The sequence below is a fragment of the Talpa europaea genome, assembly GCF_964194135.1.
Source record: "Talpa europaea genome assembly, chromosome: 15".
NCBI lineage: Eukaryota > Metazoa > Chordata > Mammalia > Eulipotyphla > Talpidae > Talpa > Talpa europaea.
The window spans coordinates 57145404-57172839 of NC_140083.1; the positions used below are offsets into that span (position 1 = coordinate 57145404).

Below are 27436 nucleotides of genomic sequence, written 5' to 3' on the forward strand. Positions count from 1 at the left end.
TTTTCCTCAGAAAAAAAAAATTAGAGTCTTATATAGGTTAAAATGAAAACATGAAGATTATTCAAATAATTTGAAATAGAGGTTTTTCAAAAACCGTTAACAGATTAGTTAGATAGGTAAATATTAACATACTGTACTCCATGAGAAAGCCCTAGTCCTGAAAAGGGAGCCACCAGACATACTGCAACACTCTTTAACAGAAATTTTCAGCCCTAATTCGATAGACGAATTTTTAGTTGATTGCAAATGTCGTTCACTGTTTGCTTAAATACAAATTGAACACTTTTCTTATCAGAGTTCTGCAAAAGAACACAAATGGCAACCAATCACATCTATTTATCATAGTTGAAAGGTAAATTATCTCTGATAATTTTCATTGTTAAATATTTCCTAACATGACTTCAAATCAATAGACACTGTCAAGAAAAATATCCTTACAGTGCTTTTGGTATTTGTAAGGGCACATGTTGTCATTGTTTTTCTTTTCAATATGACCTACTGTACTCATTAAAGGGGGAAAAAAAGCAGCTTAAAGCAGCGAGCATGCAAAGCCTTTAAGAAGCTGTTCCACTAAGTTGCCAGAAGAGTGTTTGCTCAGTCTCCCACAGTACCATTCCATGAAAATGTGGATATACAGTAATATATTAATATATTCCACAGAAGAGCCTACTTCATTCACAGAATGTTTACACTAAGCATAAATATTATTCTAAATACTGAATTAAAAAAAAAAAAGGAAGGGGGTTGACTCTAATGTGCAACTTTTACTAAACCCATTGTCAGTGACTAAGACTGCAGGTGTCCCCGCTTGTTTGCTTTTTATGTATTTATTTATTTTTTACCTCTTCAACCTCTTCTGCGGCATTGTTCTAGAAGAAAGAGAAAAAAAGGAATATTCTTTCATTCAACCGAATCAAAAATACATTGAATACTTAAAAAGATATTTAAAATATTTGTTATATGTAGGCAATGTGATAATTGTTAAAATTTATTTCAAAAGTCTCACAACAGGTGCAAATTTAATTACATAATATAGCATTTTAATAAATCATTTTATAGTCTGCTAATGTGTTTCTTTCAAAAATTCCATGTCCAGCACATCTATTTTAAACTAGCACTTTAAAGTAAGACAGGTGTTTAGATCATAAATAAGTTCTTTTTAGTCTCATTTTGAAGAGAAAATATTTTTGAAAGGTTTGCCATGCTTGTGAGATGTTCACAAGTAGCAAATTTCTCCTAAGAATACATTTCTCCTCATTTTACTTAATTTCATGTCTTTCTGATCAAAGTCAGACACTGTTATACCAGGGCAAATGCAGTTGATTCTATTACCCTGTTCCACTTTAGGATAGACTCAATTCTAATTTCTGGTATAGCAGATGCATGAAAGTTTATTGCTAAAGTAAAGTGCTAAGATGGGGGGAAGAGTTGAAGGAGGATTACAGTTAAAATTAAATCCACAAACACACCTCCAGGTGTTAAAAACATCTTCACTATCCATGAATGAAATGAGAAATAACTGCAGAATTACACTTTAAGAACTGCAATTCAATCCTCCCCAATCACTTTTTAACATCAGTTCTGAGCCTGAAGGTTATTTTATTAGGTCTCTTTTCACTAAAATATCTGAATTACTTCCAATATAGCTCAAGAAAAACCAGTGTGAGTATATGCAGATTCTAAGTGAAAAGAAGAGTCTAAGAGAGGAAGAAACACAATGAAGGACAGAAGCACAAAACTGAGTCATAATATTCAAATTAAGATTTATTAACTCTTTGTCTAAGGGATATTTACCAGTTCTAGTAGCAGAGTGGCACTCCCAAAATACCACTCTTTATGAATGCTAATTTTAATTAATCCCTTCAAAGAGTAAGCAGAAATAAGCTCTAAATAAGGTATCAGTAAATAAAGAATATTCAATTATTTTTCTTTATAAAGAGAAAGGTACATGTGACTTTTTCTTATTTTAGGGAGCGTATGTCCGAGTCATTTCCTTTAAGGTAAAACTCGAAGCCTCAATGTTTCCACAGGCCAAGGCCCATTATGTTAGAATTTTATTCCAAGATGTCTCATTACAGAAATGATATTATATTAGAATTTTATTCCAAGAAGATGTCTCATTACAGAAATTATATTATATAGAATAACATTCCAAAAAGCTGAGTCACAGCATAGTCAGAACCTTAAATGCTATTTTGTAGCAATTAAAAAGGACATATTCTCTTTATGATAGGTAAAAGTTCACATTTGAGATTATCAATTATTTTATATCACCATATTCTTATATCACCATATTATTACACAATGCAAAATACCTAGTAAATTTAAATTTATTTAAAAAACAAAGATTATTAAGAGTATCTTTTAAAAACTAGTTTTAAAGCATTTTTAAATTCACCCTAGTATATATCATTTAGATGGAGGCAGCATGGAGTCTGGTCAAATACTCTGTGTAACCTAAGACAAAGTATTTAACCTCTTGCTTCCATTTACCAGTCTGTGAAATAGAGTTAACACCTACTCCACAGGGCTGCTGCGAGGATGAAGTACATGTAATATACCTAACAAAATGAATCAGCACTCAGTCAAATATGCTGGTCTCTTTCATCTGTCCCACCCCCATACCTTCAAATGGACAGCACACTAAAACAAAGCTAAGATCAGAAAAGCATTAACAAATCTTTAAAACACAACAATATTTAAACTGCTCTTTTGAAAAATTTGGAAAGCATGTAAATTTAAAGAATTCAGCCATCTCTCTGGTGTTTAGGGCACATGAAATACAGTCCCGGTTCCATAAAAACCTGACATTATAAAAAGAATTACAGGCTAAAAATGCACTTCATTTTAAAATACTGTGTGTACATATAATCTAAGCAACTTAAGATACATCTGTAATTAAAATAGCATATTAACTTTACTAAGATGTTATCAATCTTATCACTATAACTTCCATACATAAAGTTTCAGAAAGCAATATATGCTTGGAACCAAAATTCAATGCTTAAAAACAAGTCCTAATCTTATATTCAGAATTTAGGTAGACTTCAGATCAAAATTCCAAAAATAAAACATCAAGAATTAAATTACCTGTATATGTTTGGATCCAAAAGCAAGGCAGTATCTTTGGGTAGCTTTGATAAATGAACTACTTTAGTTTTTAATTGATGTCGTTCACTTTCATTCACCCATACATCAGGCAGACTGTGAATTGAAAAACAAGTCACAATTTTACATTTTTTCTTCATATGCCTTCACATTCCCCAGTCCCTCCTGCCAGTTTGACTTCGGTTAACAAACTCCTTAGAAGTCAAGGACTCTCATCAATCTACCTAACTATGATGGAATCCCAACTAAGAAATAGCAGGCTAAAATTTTAAGTACGAGTTTGGGAATGAATAAGCAATTTCTGGTGGCAAAGTCAAGAAACTCATGAACACATACTAGACCAGACTGTTTGTCTTTGAGCTCACCAAGTAAAACTCATTCTAGAACTTGAATTAATGAAAATATGGCAGCACACTTTTTTATTGAGAAATAAGTAAAAACCCTATCAGATATACTCCCCTTAAAAAAAAAAAAGGTGGGGGGGGGGGGCCTCCCTGGCACAGGCAGTTGAACGCCACACTGTGAAGCTGTCCGCAGCCTCTGCAGTGCAGGTTCAATTCCCGGCCGGCCAGGGAGAATCCCACATAACGTGGCAGGCCTCTCCTGTCGCGCCCGCTGCTCCCCTCTGCAGTGTATACCATCAGTCTACCGTTCTGTTCCCCCATTCTCTCTGGTGAATCCTCTCACCCTCCCGCACATCTGGCCTGTACCCCGGTTCTTGTACAAATAAATTGAAAAAAAAAAAAAAAAAAAAACACCAAAATCAAAGAACGGAATTGAAAAGTTAATTCTACAGTGAAATTCAAAATGCATTCTGTATAACTAATCAATTTACAAAATAGTAAGAATACACAGATTTTTGAATTATTTCATAACCTTAATATAAAATGAACTCTTACAAATCAGCATGAAACACATGAACTCCCTAGGAAAAGGAAACAGGGAGTCAAAGCAGTGTCCACTCACCAAATTAGTAAATTCACAAAAGATAGGAACAGTTTAAAATTTATCTTAGTAATTAAAAAAACCCAAAAAGCAAGAATGATAATTAGCCAGTGTTAATAATAAACCAGAGAAATAAACTCTAATATACAGAGGGGATTACAAACTGGTACAAACTTTGAAGTAGGCAATGTCTATTCCACAAACTAACTTTATATGGCCATTTCAAAATATTTTACAGTAGTATTTCCACAAAACTTGGGAGGAGGGTGGAAGAGCAAAAAGAAAAAAGTGGTGGAAGGTTGATAATCACAGAATTAAAACAGCTAAATAGATTTCTTCACAATGATACACAAAGTGCACTGTAAACTCCCAAATCTAATTAAGAACTCACATTACATTGCCATCTCCTTAAAATAGAGTATGGAAAGCAACACTTAGAAAATACTTAGAAAAGTATTTACTCACAAGGATGAACATTAACTACATACTGTTAATTTTTGAAAAAGTAAATATACATGATGAGATACAAATCATTTAAATTTATTGTATTCATGGTACCTACCAATTTTACCCAAAATACATCTTTTACCTTGTTACCTTTTGCAACAAGAATAAAATGTAATGAGTGGATAAAGGAAAAATTAAACATGAAATATATAAATTAAGGAGAATCTGAGCCAGAAATTCTATAAGAAGTTATTGAAATTCATGTGATGCTACTAGAAGACTAGCCTGTTGTTTTTTCTGTACAATATCACAGAATGTTAGAATTTTAAAAAGTTATTCAAGAAAAGGCACACATAAGGCTGTTTACAAACTGCTTAAAGGATATTAAATATCCCAAAAAAATCACATCCTAAAAATAATTTTTAAATGCCACCCTTTTATTTAATACAATAAAATACTAGTTATAAAGCTTCCACCTTGAACCAGGTACTATAAGACTTTCACAAGTCATTTTTTTAATCCTGACATCTTAAAATGTTTTACAATTTAAGAATTTTTATTTTAATTCAATAAGTAATTTTTAATATAAAATTTAAGGAAAATACTTACATGTCTTCAGGCATCCAATGAAGCAAAAGTTTTATCTTTCCAGAATCCTCTTTTCTCTTAGCTATTACCTAGTAATGATATGAAAGAAATCACAAAAAACTTTTAAAACATTATTTTAATATATTAAAAACATTCTACATTGAAGAGTGACAATGTACTCCAAAAATCATAGCTGTGTAAACCAATGGAAAATCAACAAAAAATTTTATTCAAAAATTTTTTTGATCTTAATCAAGGACTTTGTAAATATTCAAGTCCTGGATTGAACTACCATCACAACATCCTACTCTCTTCCCTGCTATGTGGCAATTTCATCTTTGATACATTTTCAAATGAGTGAGAAAGGGAAACTCAAGATGCTTTGTGCAGCTAAACACCCAATCTATAGATATGCATTAAGAAACTGAAAATTCTCTTTGACTATTTGCTACATCTGTAGTTTAGCTAGACTGACTGCCAACTGAAATTCTATAACGGTTGGAGTATTTTAAAGAAAAGTACATTTTAATACTGCTATAAAGGTAAATTTCTCTAATTTATTAATCTAACAAAAAATGAGGCATTTGTTATTTGCTTGAAGAGAGGGGCCTCTTTGTAGCTGGCTTTATGAACATTAGCCTGATATTATTTAGGTTCAACTTCAAGGAGTCCACCTAAGTTCATTCTGAAGAATAAGTTTTATGTGAAAAGCTATATTGGTATTGTATGGTATTTTATAACTCTCACAGCTTCCACATTGAAAATTAGCAATTTAGTGCTTACACAGAAATCTCAGTATTTTTACTAAGAAGTTCCAAACAGCCACACAAAATGTTATGTCATCCTCAATAAACTGAATAAAAACATCACTTTATAAACATTTTCTCCCCCACTATTTAAAAATATGTAGTTAAGTACCCTAATTCTTGACTTAGCAATGAAACTAATTTAAAAAGACCAAGGACAAATTGGAAGATGCTAAGACAAAATACCTCTGTAAAGAAAGAAGATATAAAAACAATGCAAAGCAACCAAGCACAGCAAGCAAAGAGATTAGTAACTAGGATTCTGCTGACCTCTTCTGGAGAAGGCTCGAAAGAAATTGTTTCAATTAAAGACCAAGACAAACTGTACAGCGTAGTACCTCACATATGCATTTTTCTGCCAGCGTAGTACCTCACATACATATTTTTCTGCAAACTGTTACTAGCATGGTTATTGCTATAAAATCTAATTTGATAACCAGCAAATTTAAATTTAAATTTTTGGTTAGGTTTGAACATCTGGACTATCAAGAGAAGTGATTCATTCTGTTTAACATATACTCTCTCCATTAACACCTTCCCTCATTTAGGGAACTTTGGAGACCTCGCTCACCTAGAGCACTTACTTACTCCAGTGTCCAAAGGCCTTTTTCCACTATGGATGCCTTCTTCCTTTCTACTCAAGCATACTTCAGAATACACTCTACTTTTCTGAATTTTCTGCAGCCAAGGTTCCCCTGCGCCCCCAATGTCACCTGGGAGTGCAAATCACTCTTACTGCTCAATTTCTCAATTGATGGCAAATGTTAAGTATCATACTCTTAAACCTTCACATACGTCTTCTATAACTAGAAAAATTATTTTCATCTTCTTTCCAAGCTTCTAAGATCACCCCTATTTTAGTTCTTTTTGTTTGGTGAATGACTATTTCTGCCATGGAGAGTCTTAAGGATTCCATCACAAGGAACTGCTCCAAGGAAAACGCTCCACTATTTAGTCACTATTCCTGTGTACGTAGAGATACTTGATCACTACTAAATATTATTTTCATTACATCAGTTGCGCTCTGAGTCATTAAATGTTCGTGAGTCCCAAACCTCAGATTTCTCCTCTCTTCTATTTTCTATTTATATTGAGTTCCCAGGTGATCTTATCCAGTTGAAAACGCCCGTAACCATACCTCTTAGAACTCAGACTCTTATATTCATTTACATGAGCTCTGCAGAACGTGTCAAAATTCCAGCTCTTGATTCTTCCCTCTTCCCCAATCTGCACCCATCCCAGTCTCTAGTAAATTGCATCTCCATCCCTTTGCCAGTTGCCAAACCCCAAAACAATGGAACTGTCCTTTCCTTTGGTTATCATACCTAATATCCAATTCATCCATAATTCTTGGCAGTATTCAAGAGATACTCCTAATTCTCTGCAGCACTTCTACCCCACCATTTCAAGTCTTTTTTCATCTGAAAAGACTGATCAACTGATCCTCCACATGGCCAAAAATCTGTTCTCAACACAGAGACAAATGTGAGCACATTAAAATCTACATGGATCAGGCCTCCCCGGTGGCGCAGCGGTTGAGCGCTGGGTTGCGAAGCTGCCCGCGGCCTCTGCGGCGCCGGTTCGATCCCCGGCTGCTCCCCTGCCAACGGAGGAGGGTCCCACATGGCGCGCAGACCTCTTCTGCTGCCTGCTGCTCCCCTCAGCAGTGTACTTCGGTCCTTCTGCCTGCTCTGCTCCCCGCTCTGGCTCTGGTGAATTCTCTCACCCTCCCGTGCTTCTGACTGTACCCAGTGCATGTATAAACAAAACAAACAAGCAAACAAATAAATAAAAACAAAAAAAAAAACCATGCCTCTAGAAAAATTAAAAAAAAAAATCTACACAAATCAAGAAGAGATCAGTGGGTTTTCTAAAGTAGACAGTGGAAAGAGATGAATTAATCACAAAGCTACATCATGAAATTTCTGAATGATGTAAACATTCTGTAACTTAACTTTGTGAGGTGGGGGTAGTTTCATAGGTAAGTACAACTGTCAAACTCATAGTGTTGTTTAATGGGTGCAGTTTATTAGACCTCAATAAAAATAATTAACTAAAAAAAAGTCACGTAAGACTACAGCTATCAAATTCTTTCAAGGCTTCCCATCACATGAATAAAAAAAAAAAAAAAAAAAGCATGTTCTCAAGGTTCTTCCTATTATCCATCTGACTCAATTCCCTAGTTCCTCTGCCTCACTTCCTCCAGTCACACCAGCTTCCTCAGTTTTTCAAGCATCCGGTTATGATGCCCATTCCTCTAATAACTAAACGACATGCTTTCAACTTCCTTGAAGCTTTTAGGATTTTACTGATTTTGGGCCTCCTTTGTGGCACAAGGGGTTAAGCACAGCACTGTGAAGCTATCCCGCAGCCACTGCAGCATGAGTTCCTTTCCGGGCCAGACAGGGAGCTACCCCACATGGCGCAGCAGACCTCTTCTGTCTTACCTGCTGCTCCCCTCAGCAGTGTATTTTGGTCATTCTGCCAGTTCTGCTCCCCACTGTGTCTCTGGTGAATCCTCTCACCCCTCGTACCTCTGGCTTGTACCCCAGTTCTTCTATGCATAAATAAATAAATCTTTTTTTTTTTTTTTAAAGAATTGTACTATTTTGTGCTTCATGTTTCTTCCAACAGATTCTAGGCATGGTTTACTATACTGCTCTATCATTAGTGCCTGACATAACATAACTGCTCAACATTTAAGTGCACACTCTGGGGTCTGGTGAATACATCTTTTGACCTTTGAAAAAAATAACAACAGGCCTGCTACACCATAAACTTACGTTATCAAACATGAAAGGAGGAATTCAACTGTCATTGGTTTGTAAATCCCAAGCACTGGCACATTTAACTTTATTCTTCAAACCCTTAATTTTCCTTCCAGCTCTTTCATCCTTATTTAGATAACTGTGCATCCAATGTCCTTTAAAAAAAACATACTTATGGCACACCTTTCCTCCAACCCAAACACACATCTCTCAGGTACTCCTATTTCAGAAAAGGTTTCCTTTCCTTTGTGCCTAACCACTTAGCTTCTTGCCTTTAATTTTGTGACTCGAAATCAAAATTGGGAATTTTGAATGGAAAGTAAGGATACATACATAGAAGAAAAAGTGAAATGCAATAAAACCCTATTATAGGAGTTAGGAAAAGTCGAGATTCAAAGAGGCAGAAGTGATAACCAACACTGCCCTTTTGTATTTAAAATCTCCTGCACTTTTAACTAAAGTATAAATCTAGGTTGTTTTATATTTCAAAAACCAAAAGTAAATAATCTTTTTCTGTATCTTTACTCTCACTCATACCCTTACCAACCTAATTTCCAGCATTAACAATTCTACCCTACACATTAAAAAACTAACCTGAATTTTAGTGATACTAGCTACTAGTCTGTTTTTTATTTTCCTTTTGTTATTATAAAACATTTCATTTAAATAATACGAAAGTTCTTACCCTGGAATCCATGAATGGAACAGGGGCAAAGGTTTACAAACCCTTATGGAATAACACTTAATTACTACAACTGTACTGTCACAGAGACACAATCTCTGTAATTCCTAATTTTCATGGCCTGGAAATTTCAAATTAGATGACAGTGATAGTTTGATGCTAATAGAAAGCTCTCAATTTAATTTCATAACATTTGATATATTTGCTTTAAATTATGTCATGTATGACTCCATTTTAATTTACTCCATTAAAAAACCCCACTCTACATTGTTTTGTTGTTTCATTTTAGACTGAGATATTATTGCATAAAAATAAAATACAAGATCCTCTTTCAACCTTCTTTAGAGAACAGTTACAGTATTTTACCATTCAAACCTTATGCTGATTATCACAAAATCATTACAACATTCTTCTAATCTTTAAAACGAAAATCTACCAGGGACAATCAGCAGTGTGGGCAGTTACTCTTTACATTTGAAAAAAAAAAAGGTGGGGGGTGGGGGGTGGGGGGGGAGGATAGGGAGGAGAACAGAGACAGACACAGCAGCACATCAGGCATCAGCATGCACCAGAAAGTTAATAGGTGATCTATATGGAACAAAATAAAAACAGACAAATAAGAAATCAAAAGGAGGGCCTCCCCTGGTGGCGCAGTGGTTAAGCGCTGGGTTGCGAGGTTGCCCGCAGCCTCTGCAGCACCAGTTCAATCCCCGGCCACTGGCGAGGGTCCCACACAAAAAAAAAAAAAAAAAAGAGGGGAGGGGAGGGGAGGGGAGGGGAGGGGAGGGGAGGGGAGGGGAGGGGAGGGGAGGGGAGGGGAGGGGAGGGGAGGGGAGAGAGGGGGGAGGGGGGGGAGGGAGGGAGGGAGGGAGGGGGGGAGGGAGGGAGGGGGGGAGGGAGGGAGGGAGGGAGGGGAGGGAGGGAGGGAGGGAGGGAGGGAGGGAGGGAGGGAGGGAGGGAGGGAGGGAGGGAGGGAGGGAGGGAGGGAGGGAGGGAGGGAGGGAGGGAGGGAGGAAGGAAGGAAGGAAGGAAGGAAGGAAGGAAGGAAGGAAGGAAGGAAGGAAGGAAGGAAGGAAGGAAGGAAGGAAGGAAGGAAGGAAGGAAGGAAGGAAGGAAGGAAGGAAGGAAGGAAGGAAGGAAGGAAGGAAGGAAGGAAGGAAGGAAGGAAGGAAGGAAGGAAGGAAGGAAGGAAGGAAGGAAGGAAGGAAGGAAGGAAGGAAGGAAGGAAGGAAGGAAGGAAGGAAGGAAGGAAGGAAGGAAGGAAGGAAGGAAGGAAGGAAGGAAGGAAGGAAGGCAAAAGGGAATGAGAAAACAATAGAGATAAATGAGTATATTAAGTAGGCAAAAGGAAAAATAGAAAACTAGGCAGTAACTATACTGGAGCAGAGACTGGAGCAGAGGGAAGAAGGGGAGAAAATATTTTAAGAAATAGCAAAACTAAAAATTCAAGCCAAACAAGACAGTTCTATCAACATTGATCTTTGGTATTTAAATCCTCATGCATTTTAACTATACTGTGAAAAATAAAAAGCATGTTTTAGATTTTAGCAAACAAAATTAAATATGCTGTGTATCCAGGGATTCAAATCAACAAGATTTGAGTCTAAAATCTTCCCCTATTGGGCCTCCCGGGTGGTGCAGCGGTTGAGCGCTGGGTTGCAAAGCTGCCCACAGCCTCTGCAGCGCCGGTTCGATCCCCGGCCACTGGGCAAGGGTCCCACATGGTGCACAGACCTCTCCTGCTGTGCCTGCTGCTCCCCTCAGCAGTGTACTTCGTCAGTCTGCCTGCTCTGCTCTCCACTCTGGCTCTGGTGAATTCTCTCACCCTCCCACACTTCTGACTGTACCCAGTGCTTGTATAAATAAATAAATCAATCTTTAAAAAAAGTAAAATAAAATAAAATCTTCCTCTATTAACTTACCTATACCAAACTACACTGATTTATTTTTTCATAAAGATTTATTTATTTATGCACACAAGAGCTGGGGTACAGAGATGCGTGAGGTGAGAGGATCCACCAGAGACAGAGTGGGGAACAGAACAAGCAGACTGACTGAAATACATTACTGAGGGAAGCAGCAGGTGAGTCAGGAGAGGTCTGCTGCACCATGTGGGTAGCTCCCTGGCCTGCGGCCGGCTGAGGATCAAACTCATGCTGCATAGGCTGCAGATTGCTTCACAGTGTGGTGCTTTAACCCCTTGCGCCACGAGGGAGACCCAAACTACACTGATTTAAAGATGACTGGAAGATAAAATGGGAAGGGGCTCGAAAAGAAAAAAAGAGCACTATTAATTCCTATTTAACTATCAAAATTAAACTACTGCTTTTTAAATTTGATACTTTTCTTTTTCTGTTGAAAAAAGAAAGTGACTGTTGAATAGCAGTCACTCAGATATATGCTGAATGCCTATTCTACTCTAATTCAGGTGCAGTTCTAGATACCTGGGCTACATCAACAAGCAAAACAAATAAAAATCCCTCCTTCATAAAGCTTTAATTTGATGGCCATTATCTTATTTTCTACTTAACACCAACTTTTGATGCACATTTTTCATCCATCACACAAAAAAGTGAACAAAGAGGATGCTAATGTTCTCATTTTACAATGACAAAAACAGAGATCAGAAAAGATGCCTAGCTTACTTAAGGTCAGAGCTTGATCTTCAAATGCCAGTAGCACAATCACCCAATACTCCTAAATAGCTCAAACAAGACAAAAATACTCAACCATGTAACATAGACTCATGGGAAATATTTATATGGTAACCAACTGTGCAAATTTTTCAGTATTAATAAAGCAAAAGATTTTGTGATTTGTTAAAATGTATTTTGTTAGATCCTGAGCAATTTAGAAATGATCATGAAAGTCAAAACACACAAACTTGAAAACCTATGTATATATACATAGATGGGGGGAAAAAAATCAAATACTTACAGTACTATGAAATACAACACTGTGTCCCTTCCCTAAACTTTCTATATGAGCTGAGAGGTTAAAGCATATGGCTCGATGTCTTATCGCATCCAGTGTTTGTGCATCGAAGAAATCATGTGGTCGTGCTAAAAGTCAATACAAAAAGAGGTAATGTCTTCCAAACAAATATTTCATTTTTTCACAAATAAACATTATAAGAATATTGAAACAATTGTGTATCTATCTTTTCTTTCAAAACAAGGAGTCTAACTGACAAGGATGTAAAAAAAAAGCAAAATTCCAACAAATTTGTAAAAGTGAGTTAAATATGTGCTTCTCTAGTTCTGCCCTTTCCAGCTTTAGGCCTCACGGTTCCACATTTTAGTTACCATCCTTTTTATATAACTTTTTATTTGACTCCAACACGTCTGGAGCACCAGTTATGGCACTCTGATAAGCAAATCCATGTGTACACCTTACAGAGAGATCATAAACTCACCACAGTCAAACATAATACATTTCATCAATATCCTATATTCATATGTAATCAGAAATTTTCCAAATTTGATAAAGTAGGGTTATTTTGGGGGTTTTGACAGAGTTTTCTTGATTAACAATCTAAGAAAATTATATATTATAGATCTAAGAAAATTATAAAATTGAACACCAGTAAGTCCACCAAAATTCATTTTAACTTCCAATACACCAGTTAGCTGTGTGACTTCAGACAAGTATCTTAATCTACCTTAACCAGGTTCATTATTTATAAAATGGAGAAACAACAGCTATAGATTATAATTAAAACAAATACAGAAAATACATTGTCAGAAAAAATTTACATTAAAAAATTTATACTACTTTTTTAAAATAACAAACTTACAAGCTTAGAGTAAGCAAATTTTTAATGCTATCACAACAAAGTTATACATGAAAGATTTAATTTGATAGGAGCATTTTATTTTTATCCCACTATTATAAAAATGTATTTTATTCTTAAGAATGCTGTACAAAATAAGGAAAATTAGTTATTTCAGAATTGTGAAACTCAAAAATATATGTACTTTCTTTTTTTTTCATGATAATAATATTTTTATTGTCAGGTAATTAAAAAATTACAGTTATGACAAAAGTAAGTATCCAGTATATATTTTAGTGATTTATTTTATTCATAATGACTTCTCTATTTACTTGAAAATAATATAGCATTATTTATAATGATGGTTTTTTTTACCTACACAAATTTACAAATGAAAAAATAACTCTCTACTCCTTATTTTTTCCATCCTATTCTTTTTTTAAAAAAGGTCTTATTTATTTATGCATGGAAGAACTGGGGTGTGGGCTAGAGGTGGAGGGGTAAAAGCATTCATCAGAGACAGAGAGGGGAACAGAACAGGCAGATCTGCTGAAATACACTGCCGAGGGGAGCAGCAGGTGAGAAAGGAGAGTTCTGCTGCGCCCTGTAGCCAAGATCAAACGGGGTGGGGGGCTGTCCCTGTGAAAACACTGAGACTTAACCCCTAGGCCACCAGGGAGGCCCCTTCGTCCTATTCTTAATAACACCAGTGCTGTTATCCAGAGGGTTAATTTTGTTAAGATCTCTCATGTCTCAGAAGAGGACCAAGTATAGAACAAAAGTTATGATCAGAAGCCAAGACTGTCTCCCTCAAGTTCAATGTTTCTACCATGTATCCTATACTTTTAGACTGAAACAGATCAGCAGATCTTTATGGTTCTTCAAATATACTACTTCTATCTCACCAGGAACATTTAATGATATATGTCATTTCATTTAGATACGCAAAGAAGACACTTGTACACATCCAAGATCTTCTGACCCACTCAGTTCATTTCCAAGTTGCATGTGCGCACTACTGCTGTTTCATTTGAGCCCCAATTTTTCTCTTCTGGATGATTACTACAGACCTTAGTCACATTGTGGCCTGAGTTGTTTTCCTAGGCACAGTCTACATGCAGTCCCACAGCCCAACTCATAACTCAGTTAGTCCTTCCCCTATGTCTATTCCTTCCCACCTTAGCCTTAGCTACCTTGCACACTGAAGAAAAATAATTTCCACTGTGAGTCTGCCTCTAATAGTATTTTTATTCATCAAATTTACACATAAAATCACCTAAACAAATCATCTCAGAGCCATATAAAAATCTCATGTGTTTGCAACCAACACTGGGTAAGGAATAAATCATAATTACTACAGACAATTCATTAAATGTCCTTGAGTGGTTGGAGCAAATGACTCTACCATCAAAATCTCTTACTCTCTTAGATTCTACAAAGTCAAGTTCAAGGTCCTTGGGTTTATTGTACCTTTTAAAAATATATGTACTTTCTCATGATCATCTGTAATTAATATTTACTTTTATAGACAATAAAAGAAATGGCTTGATTCCCTGGTACAGCATATTAAGACCTGCATACATGATGATTTACCACAGCGTGCAGTCAATTTACCTGTACTATTCATCAGTTCTCAGAGCAGATATACAAATCCACTAGAGCTTTCATGGGGAGATGATTTCGCCAATGCGTATACCGAAAACAACTAGATAGCTCTGCTCATGAGATTTTTCTCAAAAGGAAATCAGCAAAACACCACCTCACGATAAGCAAGCAGAACCCACAAGACTAAGCATGCAGTGAAAATGGGATTATCAGTAAGATAAAAATATCTGGCATCTATGGGAGGAAAAAGTTACAATTTTACCTAATGCTGAGAAATAAATCCCCTTCAAAACAGATCTGTGGGACCAAAAAAAAAAAGTGCACTTTCTGCATAGTCACCAAATATACTTTTTCCTGAGAAGGATAAGCACTTAGAGTGTCTTCTAAATCAGACACTCTCTCCTCATTCAAGATTAAACACGTAACTCATCAGGTGAATTAAATCCGCAATAATGAAAAGGGCCCTCATTAAAAACATGAAATTCTATACTTTCAGATCTTACCCATGCTGTCCACTACTAAGAATGTCAAGAACACAGTCCCCAAGACAAGGGTTTGGCGTGACCCCTTTCAGTGAGAGAAGAAAATCACTTGATTTTTTTATTTTTTTCAATATACCTCCCTGGTAACTGTTTCTTTTTCTTTTTCTTTTTTAAAAAGATTGATTTATTTATGCATACAAGAGCTGGGGTATAGGCCAGAGGTGTGGGGGGTGAGGGGAATAGAACAGGAAGACTGACTGAAATACAATACTGAAGAGAGCAGTGGGTGAGTCAGGAGAAGTCTGCTGCAGTCGGCAGAGACAGGAAAAAGTATATTTGGTGAATATGGAGAAAGTGCACTTTTTTTTTGGCCCCACAGATCTGTTTTGAAGGGGATTTATTTCTCAGCATTAGGTAAAATTATAACTTTTTCCTCCCAAGTGGGTTCCCTGGCCAACCAGGGATCAAACTCGTGCTGCAGTGGTTGTGGATTGCTTCACAGGTTGCGTCTTAACACCTTGCACCACCCGGGAGGCCCTGGTAACTGTTTCTTAACTTGCATTAGTAATATTGCCTATGTACACCAAATGTCAGAAATGGGTGCTAAAGCATTTTTTAATTGATGAGACAGAATCTAAAAAATTTTGATTATTTTTCTATAGTTCAAAATCATACATATTGTGTAACTGCCATCCCTCTCCTAGATGCAAGAATGATTTTTCTTTTTTATTGTTACCCACAGTCCTTGGTTATCCTCTACTGCATTATTTTTTCTTTGTGGCTTTATTTGTTTTACATTATTGTTCATATTTGTACAATGTCTGATTTCTCCCCTTAGGTATAGTCCCCACAAAGCTCCCACACCAACACATCACCCGTGAATGGGCACCATATTCCCTTTCCTGTTTTGACCTCTCCCCTGACCACCACCCCAGCTATGTGTCTTGGATTTATAATTTACCTGCTAGTTTTGTCTCTGCCGACTGCCCTGATCCCTTGTTTGATTTCCCTATATTCCTTCTATAAGTGAATCCATATGATGGTAGATTCTTTTTTTTTAATAAGATTGATTGATTGATTGATTGATTGATTGATTGATTGATTGATTTATGCAAGAACCAGGATAGAGGCCAGAATCCCGGGAGGATGAGAGGATTCACCAAAGACAGAGGGGGTAACAGAACAGGCAGACTGAGTGAAATACACTGCTGAGGGGAGCAGCGGGCGAGATAGGAGAGGTCTGCTGCACCATGTGGGATTCCCGCCAGCCAGGATTGAACCCGCACTGCAGAGGCTGCAAACACCTTCACAGTGCAGCGCTCAACGGCCTGCACCGCCAGGGGAGGCCCTGATGGTAGATTCTTAAAGTATGTTGGATTCAGGGGGTAAAAAAGTATGTAGGGAGATCATGCAAAAGTAGCACACTGGTAATTCTCTAAGTGAAGAGCATACTCATGTTTACTGTATTATTCTTACCACTTTTAAGTATGTAAAAGTAAAAAATAATTTAAATAAAATGTAAAAATTGTATGAGGCAATATTATTTACACTATTCTACTATGTATAATGCTTTTTACCTTGTTAATTAAAAAAGACCTTCCTGAATAACATGAGGAAGATACTAGCACAGAGGCTACTTTAATATTTTTCTAAAGGTATGTATACTTTTAAAGAAGGGATGAACCACCACAATAGCAACTCTGCTTGCTCACATCACAGCACTGTATTAACAGTAGCTACCCAAAGTGAAGGCTGTGAACCTTTTAACTTTAATACTCATAAACATTACTGATATTTCTCCACTCTCCTCAATAGAACAGGAAACAGAAAAGGGTTTTTTCAATCTCCACCTCTTCTCCCACCCGCCCCTACATATCGTCTGCCTTACCGGTTAATAATGAAAAACAGCACCACTGTTAAAAGCAATAATAATACACTTAAGCAGGCACCAGTCCTCCACTAGTCCTAAGCAAAAGACTGGACTTTCAACATAAACTATGTAACAGGGTGGTCCCCAGAAAAAGGGAAGGTTCCAGATTTCCTACCCCACCCAAAGGAGGGTGGAGCTGAGTAGGGAAGAGAAGCTGGAGAGGAGACTCAGGTAGGAAGGAAGTAGGATATAGAGCAAGAAGGAGACCTGGAGGGGGCACATGGAGCAGAGAGACATGTGAAGAAGCTGCACTGGCTTTGTGGTCCTGGTGTGGGGAGAGACCCGTGGGGAGGTTAACAGTGGCAGCTTTTATCTTGGTTTTGATTTTACTCTTTTCCTCCCAGACTTGTCTGACTCTTTCTGATGCTTTTCTATGGGTCCCCACCAAAAGGTGCTTTAGACTTGTGGCAGGCTTTCAGGCCTTGCTTTGGGCCAACCCTGTTTGGCTGGACATTTACTCACGAGGGGATGGGTAACTTCGAGTGCTAGTTGTATTAACATTCCCTTCCATTAAAGGTCTTATGTGTTTTTATTGGAGCAGTGTATGGCAGAGCCTATTTAGAGCAGGTAGGTTTGGGGGTTCTGGGGTACCCCTCTCCCTGTTATGTAACACCTACTTCTCTTTACAGAACAGACTAGCAAGCTACATAGGTATTATCAAGCAAGTAGTGTGAAAAAAATCAGTAAGTTTAAATGATTACAGTGTATACACTGAAATGAAAATAATGACAAGATTAGAGGATATAGGTGGGAAAGTTTTGAGCACCATAGTATGTATTTTATAATTTTCTGTGTTACTGTAAGCTAGTAAAATCAACACTCAAGTAAAATAACCAGGAATCGATTTTTATAAACAGAAGTTAAATGGATCCATAACTTAAATTCAATAACCAACTCTGAAAAAAATCAACTCAGTTTATTTCAACAATACGAAACTTAAGTTTGTCATTTCTGGTTTGCTCATTTGTCCACTGTAGCTTGGCAGTAACAAATTTCAATATTTGAGAGAAAAGCTTTATAACGTGCAGACACAAATTAAGTGTCTGCTGTCTCTTCTACACTCTAATCAAATGCCTAGAGAAAGGGTAAGATGCAATCTTCTTTTTTTCCTTTCTTTTTTAAAGATTTATTTATTTATACATACAAGAACTGGGGTACAGGCCAGAGGTATGGGGGGGTGAGAGGATTCACCAGAGACAGAGTGGGGAACAGAACAGGCAGACTGACTGAAATAACACAGCTGAGGAGAGCAGTGGGTGAGTCAGGAGAGGTCTGCTGCGCCATGTGGGTAGCTCCCTGGCCGGCCGGAGATCAAACTCATGCTGCAGTAGCTGCAGACAGCCTCACAGGTTGAATCTTAACCCCCTGCGCCAACAGGGAGGCCCTTCTTTTTTTCTTTTCTAGTTGACCCATACAGTAGACCCCATTTCAATGACAGCTTCCCTCAAATATTATGCCTTCATTCAGGGTGTACTTGGTTAGCTGACTAAAAGGCACAGAGCAAAGCTCTGAGGTTTCAAAGTCAATTCCTAATCACAATTTTTACAAGCCTTACTAATCTCTACTTTTACAAACTAAATGCCATCTAAGTAAGTTATTATCTTAAATATCTAGCATACATCTCATAATCTGGTAATTGAGCACATAACCACTATATGTATGTTCTACACGAGATAATCTCAGTGCTGAGACAGACTACAAATACTTCTGCTAACTACACACACCACTTTGGAGTATGTACATAAGCTGCTTGACTTTCAGTGACTTTTACCTGTATCAAGATCCAATTTTCTAATATATTGCTAAAATACCCAACATTGCCACATTTAAAATGTTCGTAGAGCAAAATTAAAACAACATCCAAATGTAAGGTCTTATACTCTAAGGACACATAATACTTTCACTCCCTTTGCTACTACATATAAAATACCTGTGTCTTGCTGACACACAAGTACCCTGTTAATTACTGTTAACAAAAACGTGTACGAGTTAAAGAAAGGTGAAAACTAGATGTTCCTGAAAGTCCAAGACACAAACACAAACCATCTAAAAACAAAGAATTAAAGCAAAACACTTACGTAATGAGCGCCGTCTTTTGTTCTTTAATTTCCTTCTTTTGTTCATTCCAGCTTTAGAAGGAGATTCTTCTTTGGCCTTTGGCTGGCTAGACACTTTTGAGGAGTTCTGCTGACTGAAGTGTGTGGGTACGTGGCGAGCTAGCCCTCCCTGAGAAGCAAAGCTGGCATTGCAGCCACCAACAACACACTGGATGAAAATAAGAAAGGATGTTAGTGACTCTGCTGAAGGCACAAGCACATGTGATAAATGAATATCTGTATTTGTTTAAGTCTACCAGCAGCATTATAGACCTAATTGTAGCATGGAATTCTGATGAACTAGTACAGCCCTTTCACAAGTTACCCAAAACAATACACATTAAGCAGTGGCAGAGTTGGAAAACAAAATGAAGTTTGATGAGCCCTGAGTTTACTGCTCTGCACATACAAGCAAATGGGATCCTCTGCCCAGAAAAACTTGGTTGTGAATTCATCTCTTTTCTCAGAGGAGCAATAAGTTGTTTGTACACCAAGAATTAGATATCCTGACAATTACCTGGATTCCTGGATTTTTTTTTTTTTAAAGTATATCTGAAGACATGTGCAACTTCAAAACATTCAGCAGTCTCTCTACTGTTCTATACTGTTACTAACAGGAAAGAAATACAATATTCACCTTTAAAGCACAGCCATCTAGCCCCTCAGAGAAGACTTGTGCTCAGGGCTGATCTTGTGCAAGACCCCTGTAGGTTCCATTAAATACTGCTTTTTCAATAAGACAAGAGAAAGACATACAAGGAATCCAGACAGGGAAAGAAGTAAAACTATCACTATTTGCAGACAATATGGTAATATACATAGAGAACCCTAAAAACCCCACAAAATAATCAACCAGTTCAGTAAAGTAGCAGGATACAAAATCAACACGCAAAAATCAGTAACCTTCCTATACACAATCAATCTGAAGAAATCAAGAAAACCATCTTTTATAATTGAAACCAAAAAAAAGTCAAATACTTGAGAATAAACCTAACAAAAAGGTGAAAGACCTATACAAAGAAAATCATAAAACACTGTTAAAAGAAATAGAAGATACAAGGAAATGGAAGGACATCCCCTGCTCATGGATTAGAAGAATTAACATCATCAAAATGGCCATCCTACCAAAAGCAATATACAGATTCAATGCTATTCCAATAAATATCTCAATGACATTCTTCAAAGAAACAGAACAAATACTGATGAAATTCATATGGGACCACAAAAAACCACAACTAGCCAAAGCCCTACTGCTGCAAACAAAGGAAAAAGGAGGTATCACGCTTCCAAACTTCAACCTATACTACAAAGCCCTAATAATTAAATCAGTTTGGTATTGGAACAAAAACAGACACACAGACCAATGGAACCAAATAGAGAACCCAGAAATTAAACCACACTTATAAGGACAACTGATCTTTGACAAAGGAGCAAAGAACATGCAATGGAACACGGACAATAAATGGTGCTGAGAAAACTGGACCACCACATGCAAAAAAATGAAACTAGACCACTATCTCTCAACATGCACAAAAATCAACTCAAAATGGATAAGAGAATTGGACATAAGACCTGAAACCATAAAATATATAGAAGAAAATATAGGTAAAACCCTACAAGACATACATCACAATAACATCTTTAACTCATCACCCAAAGCAAAGAAAGTCAAGGAAAAGATGAACACCTGAGATTACATCAAACTGAAAAGCTTCTGTACAGCAAAAGAGACATTAACCAAAACAGAAAAACACCCCACTGATTGGGAAAAAATCTTTGCACTCCAGTCAACTGATAAGGGACTGATCACAAAGATATACAAAGCTCTCACAGGACTCAACAAAAACAAAATAAACAATCCAGTCAAGAAATGGGCAGAAGAATTTAAAAGACATTTCTCCAAAGAGGAAATGCAAATGGCCAACAGGCATAGGAAAAAATGTTCAACATCCCTTATAATCAGGGAAATGCAAATCAAAACCACATTGAGATACCACCTTTCACCAGTAAGAATGGGACATATCAAAAAAAAAAAAACAAGCAACAACAAATGTTGGCGAGGATGTGGTGAAAAAGGAACTCTCCTACATTGCTGATGGAAATGCAAACTGGTCCAACCACTATGGAAAGCTGTCTGGAGGTTCCTCAGTCTACTAAAAATGGAGCTACCATAGGACCCAGCAATTCCACTCCTAGGGATCTACCCAAAGGACACAAAAACACTGATTCAAAAGAACAGCTTTGCCCCTATGTTTACTGCAGCACTACTTACAATAATTAAAACCTGGAAACAACCCAAATGCCCAAAACTAGATGACTGGATCAAGAAGATGTGGCATATACACAATGGAATATTATTCAGCAATCAATAAAAGATAAACTCATGCCATTTGCAGCAATGTGGATGGAACTAGAAGAAATTATGCTCAGTGAAATAAGCCAGAAGGAAAAAGAAAAATATCAGATGGTTTCACTTATAGCAGGAATATAGGGAACCACGTAAGACATCAGTGTAAAAAAATAGTAACAGCATAAAATATAACAAAGCAAAAACGGACAATTATAAATCAGGGACATACTGCAGGGGAGGAAGAAGGAGAGGGATAAGAGGGAGGGCAGGAGGAGCACAGGGGATTGAGGTGATGGTGCACAGGTGCACTACTGAAGGAAACTCTATGGGGACCACACCCCAGGAGGGGTGGGGGAAAGCAAATATTGTTTAAAAATGATCAATGATGTAAAAAATTTTTTAAAATTACTAAAAAAAAAAGAAAAAAGAAAAGAAAAAGAAATATTGGCTTTTTAGCCCTCTGTACTTGCAAAATTGAGGAAAAAATGGTTAATTAATCAAGTCACCAAGCTGGATTTGCTATTCCAGCAATGAATGAAGAACATGTGGCTATCACTAAAATTACAATATGCAAATTAACCACAATGCAAATGTGTGATTTCTAGTTAAATCTTAGAAATATTTGCAGATCTTCTAACAAATGACTGTTACTGTCTAAAACACCATTTTCCAAAATGATGCCCAAACAGCAAAATCCATAGCTGGATTGACAGTGTCTTTTCTATTAGTAATGTATCAATTTACTTAGCTTCTGACTTGAAACCAAAGTCCCAAAGCATGCAAATGTTAACACCAAATTCACCCATCACATTATCCCTAGGAGGTTCAACCTACATTATAGTTTATCTACATAATAGCACAAATTATTTACATGCTTCCAGGCTCTTTCAATTGAGGTACTGCTAGTATTTTAAACTTCTAAAAATACAACACAACCGTCTATTAGTAGAAATCACAATTTTATTCACAAAATCTCTCTAAATTCACCCAAATGAAAAGAAGGCTAAACTTCCTGTGAGGATAACCTCACTTTCACTACATATCTACATGTTTACAGGGACTCAGCCTCTCTACACATGTAGAAGACAGGAACATACTTTTATGAATGTATTACCAAAAGCATCCTGATGCAAGACATACATATTACTAAATATATTAGCAGATGTATTTAACCCAATGCTGCCTGAAACACTTCAGAGCAAGCTCCTTATATAGTGTCATTAATAAATACTCTATTTTGATATACAAGAGACACATTAAGGGTATTTCTAATTGAGTCAGCACTGCTAATGGTGGGGGAGGGGGATCCTAGCCCATATAAAGTGTACATGCTACAAATTTAAGTGACAAGAGGATAATTTAAAATTTTAGTTCAAACATGAATGTGTTCTATATCCAGTACTTTGCAAGATACTAGAATTATAAGGATGAATAAGAGACAGTTCCTGGCCTGAAACAGCTTATAGGTAATCACCCAGGCATATATTTAAACCAACAACTTTATAGGACTACAGTCAGAGGCAGGGCATTATATGGGCTAGCAACCTTGACCAACTAGTCAAATCCAGTGTTTTAAAATTGTTTTGAGTTCTTAAACAGCCATACCAATAATGTGGTCCTCAGAGAGTGTGATAGAATGTTCAGCTACAGATTCTGATCATTACATGTTTTGTGTGTAATGGCTACTGAATTCTTAAAATATTTTGAATACCAAGAAATAATGTTATTTTTTCAACAACTTTCATCCTCTGTACTACGTTGTTACAGATTACCCTTGTCCATTACAAAAGCCACCAGCCAATTGTTGCTACTTAATTAAGGCTGTGATAACGAAAAACATGATTTTTAATGTGATTTCTTTTTTAAAAAATTTTTTCTTTAAAGATTTATTGATGCATACAAGAAGTGGGGTACAGGCCAGATGTGCAGGAGGGTGAGAGGATTCACCAAGAAGAGTAGGGAACAGACAGGCAGATTGACTGAAATACTCTGCTGAGTGAAGCAGTGGGTAAGTCAGGAGAGATCTACTGCACCATGTGCAGTAGAGATACCCATCTCCCCAGCTGGCTGCAGACAGCTTCACAGCAATGCGCTCAACTGCCTGCACCACCAGGGAGGCCCATAATGTGATTTTATTAAATATCGTTTACTGAGGTGAGAATGACATACTATTTTACAGTATACTATTTGGTGATACTCTAAAGTATTCATCAGCTCCTAGTCAATATACTGTTTTCACATTTTTTTATTAAAGTCATCCTAGTGTGCAAGAAATTGTATCTCATTGAGATTATTTGTATATCCTTTAAAAACAATCTAATTTTTACTTTAAAACTTGATTCAATTTAGCTACCAAAAATGTTTAAGCTACGTTTGGAACACTGTGGGTATGTGAATCTCTTTTCCTAACTGCAAATTTTGCAAAATCTAAATATAGACCAATATTTAATGACTGACTTGAGAATGCTTGAAGTATATACCCAAACAGGTTACTTCTACATTATCCAATGCATTCTAGTCACTAGACATAGTTACTGAGCACTTAAAATGAAAAGTATTATAAACGGAAAATTTATATCACATATAATGTATTAAGTGAAATATATTATTTAAATTATTTTCACCTATTTAAATTTTATTTATTTTCATATAACACTGGAATTTTTGTAATGGCCTATTTGATTCATATGTATTTCTACTACACAGTATGGCCACAGAGTAAGTCATACAATTCTTAATTTTCTTTTCAATTTTAGAGGACATCAGTCTTGTATTTCCTACTTTAAAAACATGGATGATGTATGCATCTATTGTGGCCCAAGAAAACCTGTGTTCCCAGTTTATAGTATCAGAAACTTAAACAAATTTATTGAAAACCACCACATTTAATTGTAGCACAGCTACAATTATACTTGACTACAATTAAGACACAGATGACAATAACAGTTTAGATCCAAGAACTCAGATTTAAATTCAGAGGGAATCTCCTGAACAACACTCAGGGTCATCCTTATCCAGCAGGTGAGATTCAGTTTGTTATGGGATCCTTTGAGTCTGCAAAAAGTGGGACGACATAAAATTAGAACTATTGGGGCCTCCCTGGTGGCACAGCGGGTTGAGCTGTCCGCAGCCTCTGCAGCGCGGATTCAATTCCCGGCCGGCCAGGGAGAGTCCCACATGGTGAGGCAGACCTCTCCTGTCTCACCTGCTGCTCCCCTCAGCAGTGCTTTCAGTCTATCTGCCTGTTCTGCTCCCCACTCTGTCTCTGGTGAATCCTCTCACCCTTCTGTGCCTCTGGCCTGTACCCCAGCTATTGTATAAATAAAAAATAAATTAAAAAAAAAAAATTAGAGGCCTCCTTGGTGACAAAAGGGGCTAAGACACAACCTATGAGGCTGTCTGCAGCCACTGCAGCACCAGTTTGATCCCCGGCCAGGGAGCTGCCCACATGGCAAGGCAGACCTCTCCTGTCTCACCCCCTGCTCCCCTCAGCAGTGTATTTCAGTCACTCTGTCTGTTCTGTTCCCCACTCTGTCTCTGGTGAATCCTCTCGCCCCCAACACTTCTGGCCTGTACCCCAGCTATTGTATGCATGAATGGACAGATCTTTAATAAATAAATAGAAAAAAAATCAGAGAAACTATCATTAAAATAAAAAACACACTACCAGAAGGGAGACAATTCTTGTGTGTTATACACATCGGAAAGGGCTAACATCCAAAATCTACAAAGAAATCTCACACCTCAACAGTAACAAGAAACAATCCAGTATAAAAGTATACAGAAGAGCTAGACAGACAGTTCTCCAAAGAAGATACACAGATGCCAACAGGTACATGGAAAAACACTCATCATCAGGAAAATGCAAATCAAAATCACAACACGATGCCACCGCACACCTGAGAGAATAACCTGTATCAATAGCCAGAAACAAAAGTGTGGAGAACAAAGGAATCTCATACACTGATGATAGGAATATAAAACAGTCCAGCTTCCATGGAAAACAGTATAGAGATTTCGCAAAACATTATTAATAAATCTCCCATATGACCTAGCAATCCCACTCCTAGATATCTACCCTAAGAACAAAAAAAAACACTAATTTGAAGGGATATATGTCACACTTAAGTTCACTCACTGTAGCACTACTTACAACAGTCAAACTAAGGAAACAACCTAAGTGCTCAACAACAAATGAATGAATAAAGATGTGGTAGATCTACACAATGGAATGCTGTGTGGCTATTAAATAACCCTTTGCACTCCGCTGTCCCCTCTCAGGGGACATTGGTAGCCAATGTCCAGAATGGTTAGGAGTGCAAAGGGTTTAAAAAAAAAATAAAACAAAGGGGCCTCCTTGGTGGCCTAGGGGATTAAGTCTCAATATTAGTCACCCCATGGCCTGAGTTCAATCCCCTGCCACAGAGAGCTAGCCCACATATGGCACAGCAGACCTCTTCTGTATCTCCCGCTGCTCCCCTTAGCAGTGTATTTCAGTGAATTCACCTGTTCTGCTCCCCACTCTGTATATGGTAAATCCTCACACCTCTGGCTCACACCCCAGTTTTTCTATGCCCCCCCAAAAGGCTGAAATCTTAACATTTGCCACAATATGGAAGGAACTGGAGAGTATTATGCTTAGTGAAATAAATCAGAAGACAAATACTAGATGATTTCACACATGTGGCATATAAAGAAACAAAGCAAAGAAACAGACAAAAACAACCCAAAACAAATCCTCAAAATCTAATTGCAGTACAGAGAGGATATGGGGGTGGGGGTGGGAGGGAGGGAGCTAATGGACCATATTCAAGGATCACTGGTACTGTGGTGGTAGAGGTGGTGTGGTAATACACATGTATAGTTACAGAAGTGTGAACTTACACTCTTAAAATGTATACAGTGTTGTAAATCAACAAACATAATATAATACATTAATTAGCTAAATAAATTTAATATTGACTTTTAACAAATACTGCAAAGAATGGACACTGGTCACATCTAGAACTGAGAGAGTAAATATCAAATTTATTTTAATCAGTGTTGGACCAATTCTCTGGAAATGAAACAAAAAATGAGACTTCTAATAAAAAATTGTTTTATTCTTGATTTTGATCATCAAGAATCATAAATATAAAAAACAAAAGTACAGTAAGAACTTAGAAAAAGTGATTTTATGAAAAAGAAATATAATAGCACATATTTTTCTTAAATACAAGTTATTACACTCTAAAAGAAAAAATCATTTTTAAGTGTCATCTACTCAATTTTCTATTCATTAAGTGTATATCCCAGAGAATAAGAGATGAAACTGCTGTTGCCTCAAATTGCCTTACAACCTTCTTCATTCCTTGTCACTGAATTCATGATGTTGGACATAACAGCAGTGTTCAAATGTTAATGTTCCATCTTCACCTACACATATAACCACCCCTGACCTCACCATCACACATGGTCTTTTGGTGAAAAGCAACCTGTTCCGCGCATTAAGGAAAAAAACTGGTTGTTGAACTTTCAATGTTTTAAATGTTCTATCTCCCAAATCTACTGAAATACTGTCTCCACATATAGATACTGGTTATTACTATGGTAAAGTAGACTTTCTAAAATTTGAAACATGGAATTACTGTTTCTTTCAGATTTGTTACAATAAAGCAATACTAAGACTTTCTCTGCTAGTATTAAGTTTTATTCATATTTAAATTCCCAGAAGTGCTATAAAAACTAGCTACTGAAACAGCTGAAAGCTCCAGTTTCACTGACTTTACAGTAATATTAGCAGGAGATCTATCTAAAGGAAAACAAAAATTTCAGATAGTTTTTAGTTTTTACAAAGTACCAAAATAATGTTAAGATG

The 27436-nt window shown here is 36.9% G+C and overlaps 1 protein-coding gene across 2 annotated transcripts in view; it reads right to left on the bottom strand.

Moving 5' to 3' along the window:
* Positions 1–253: 253 nt before the first annotated feature.
* AEBP2 (AE binding protein 2) overlaps positions 254–27436 on the bottom strand; it is a gene marked incomplete at both ends in the record, with an annotated part of 64601 nt that continues 37418 nt past the window's right edge. Inside the window, 6 exons of one of the 2 annotated variants that reach the window (XM_084255373.1) lie at positions 254–299; positions 843–869; positions 3091–3204; positions 5110–5177; positions 12282–12406; positions 19212–19398. In XM_084255373.1, the coding sequence (XP_084111499.1) occupies positions 254–299; positions 843–869; positions 3091–3204; positions 5110–5177; positions 12282–12406; positions 19212–19398 (567 nt within the window). The remainder of the gene's footprint in view (positions 300–842; positions 870–3090; positions 3205–5109; positions 5178–12281; positions 12407–19211; positions 19399–27436) is intronic. The other variant, XM_084255374.1, reaches the window with a different exon arrangement.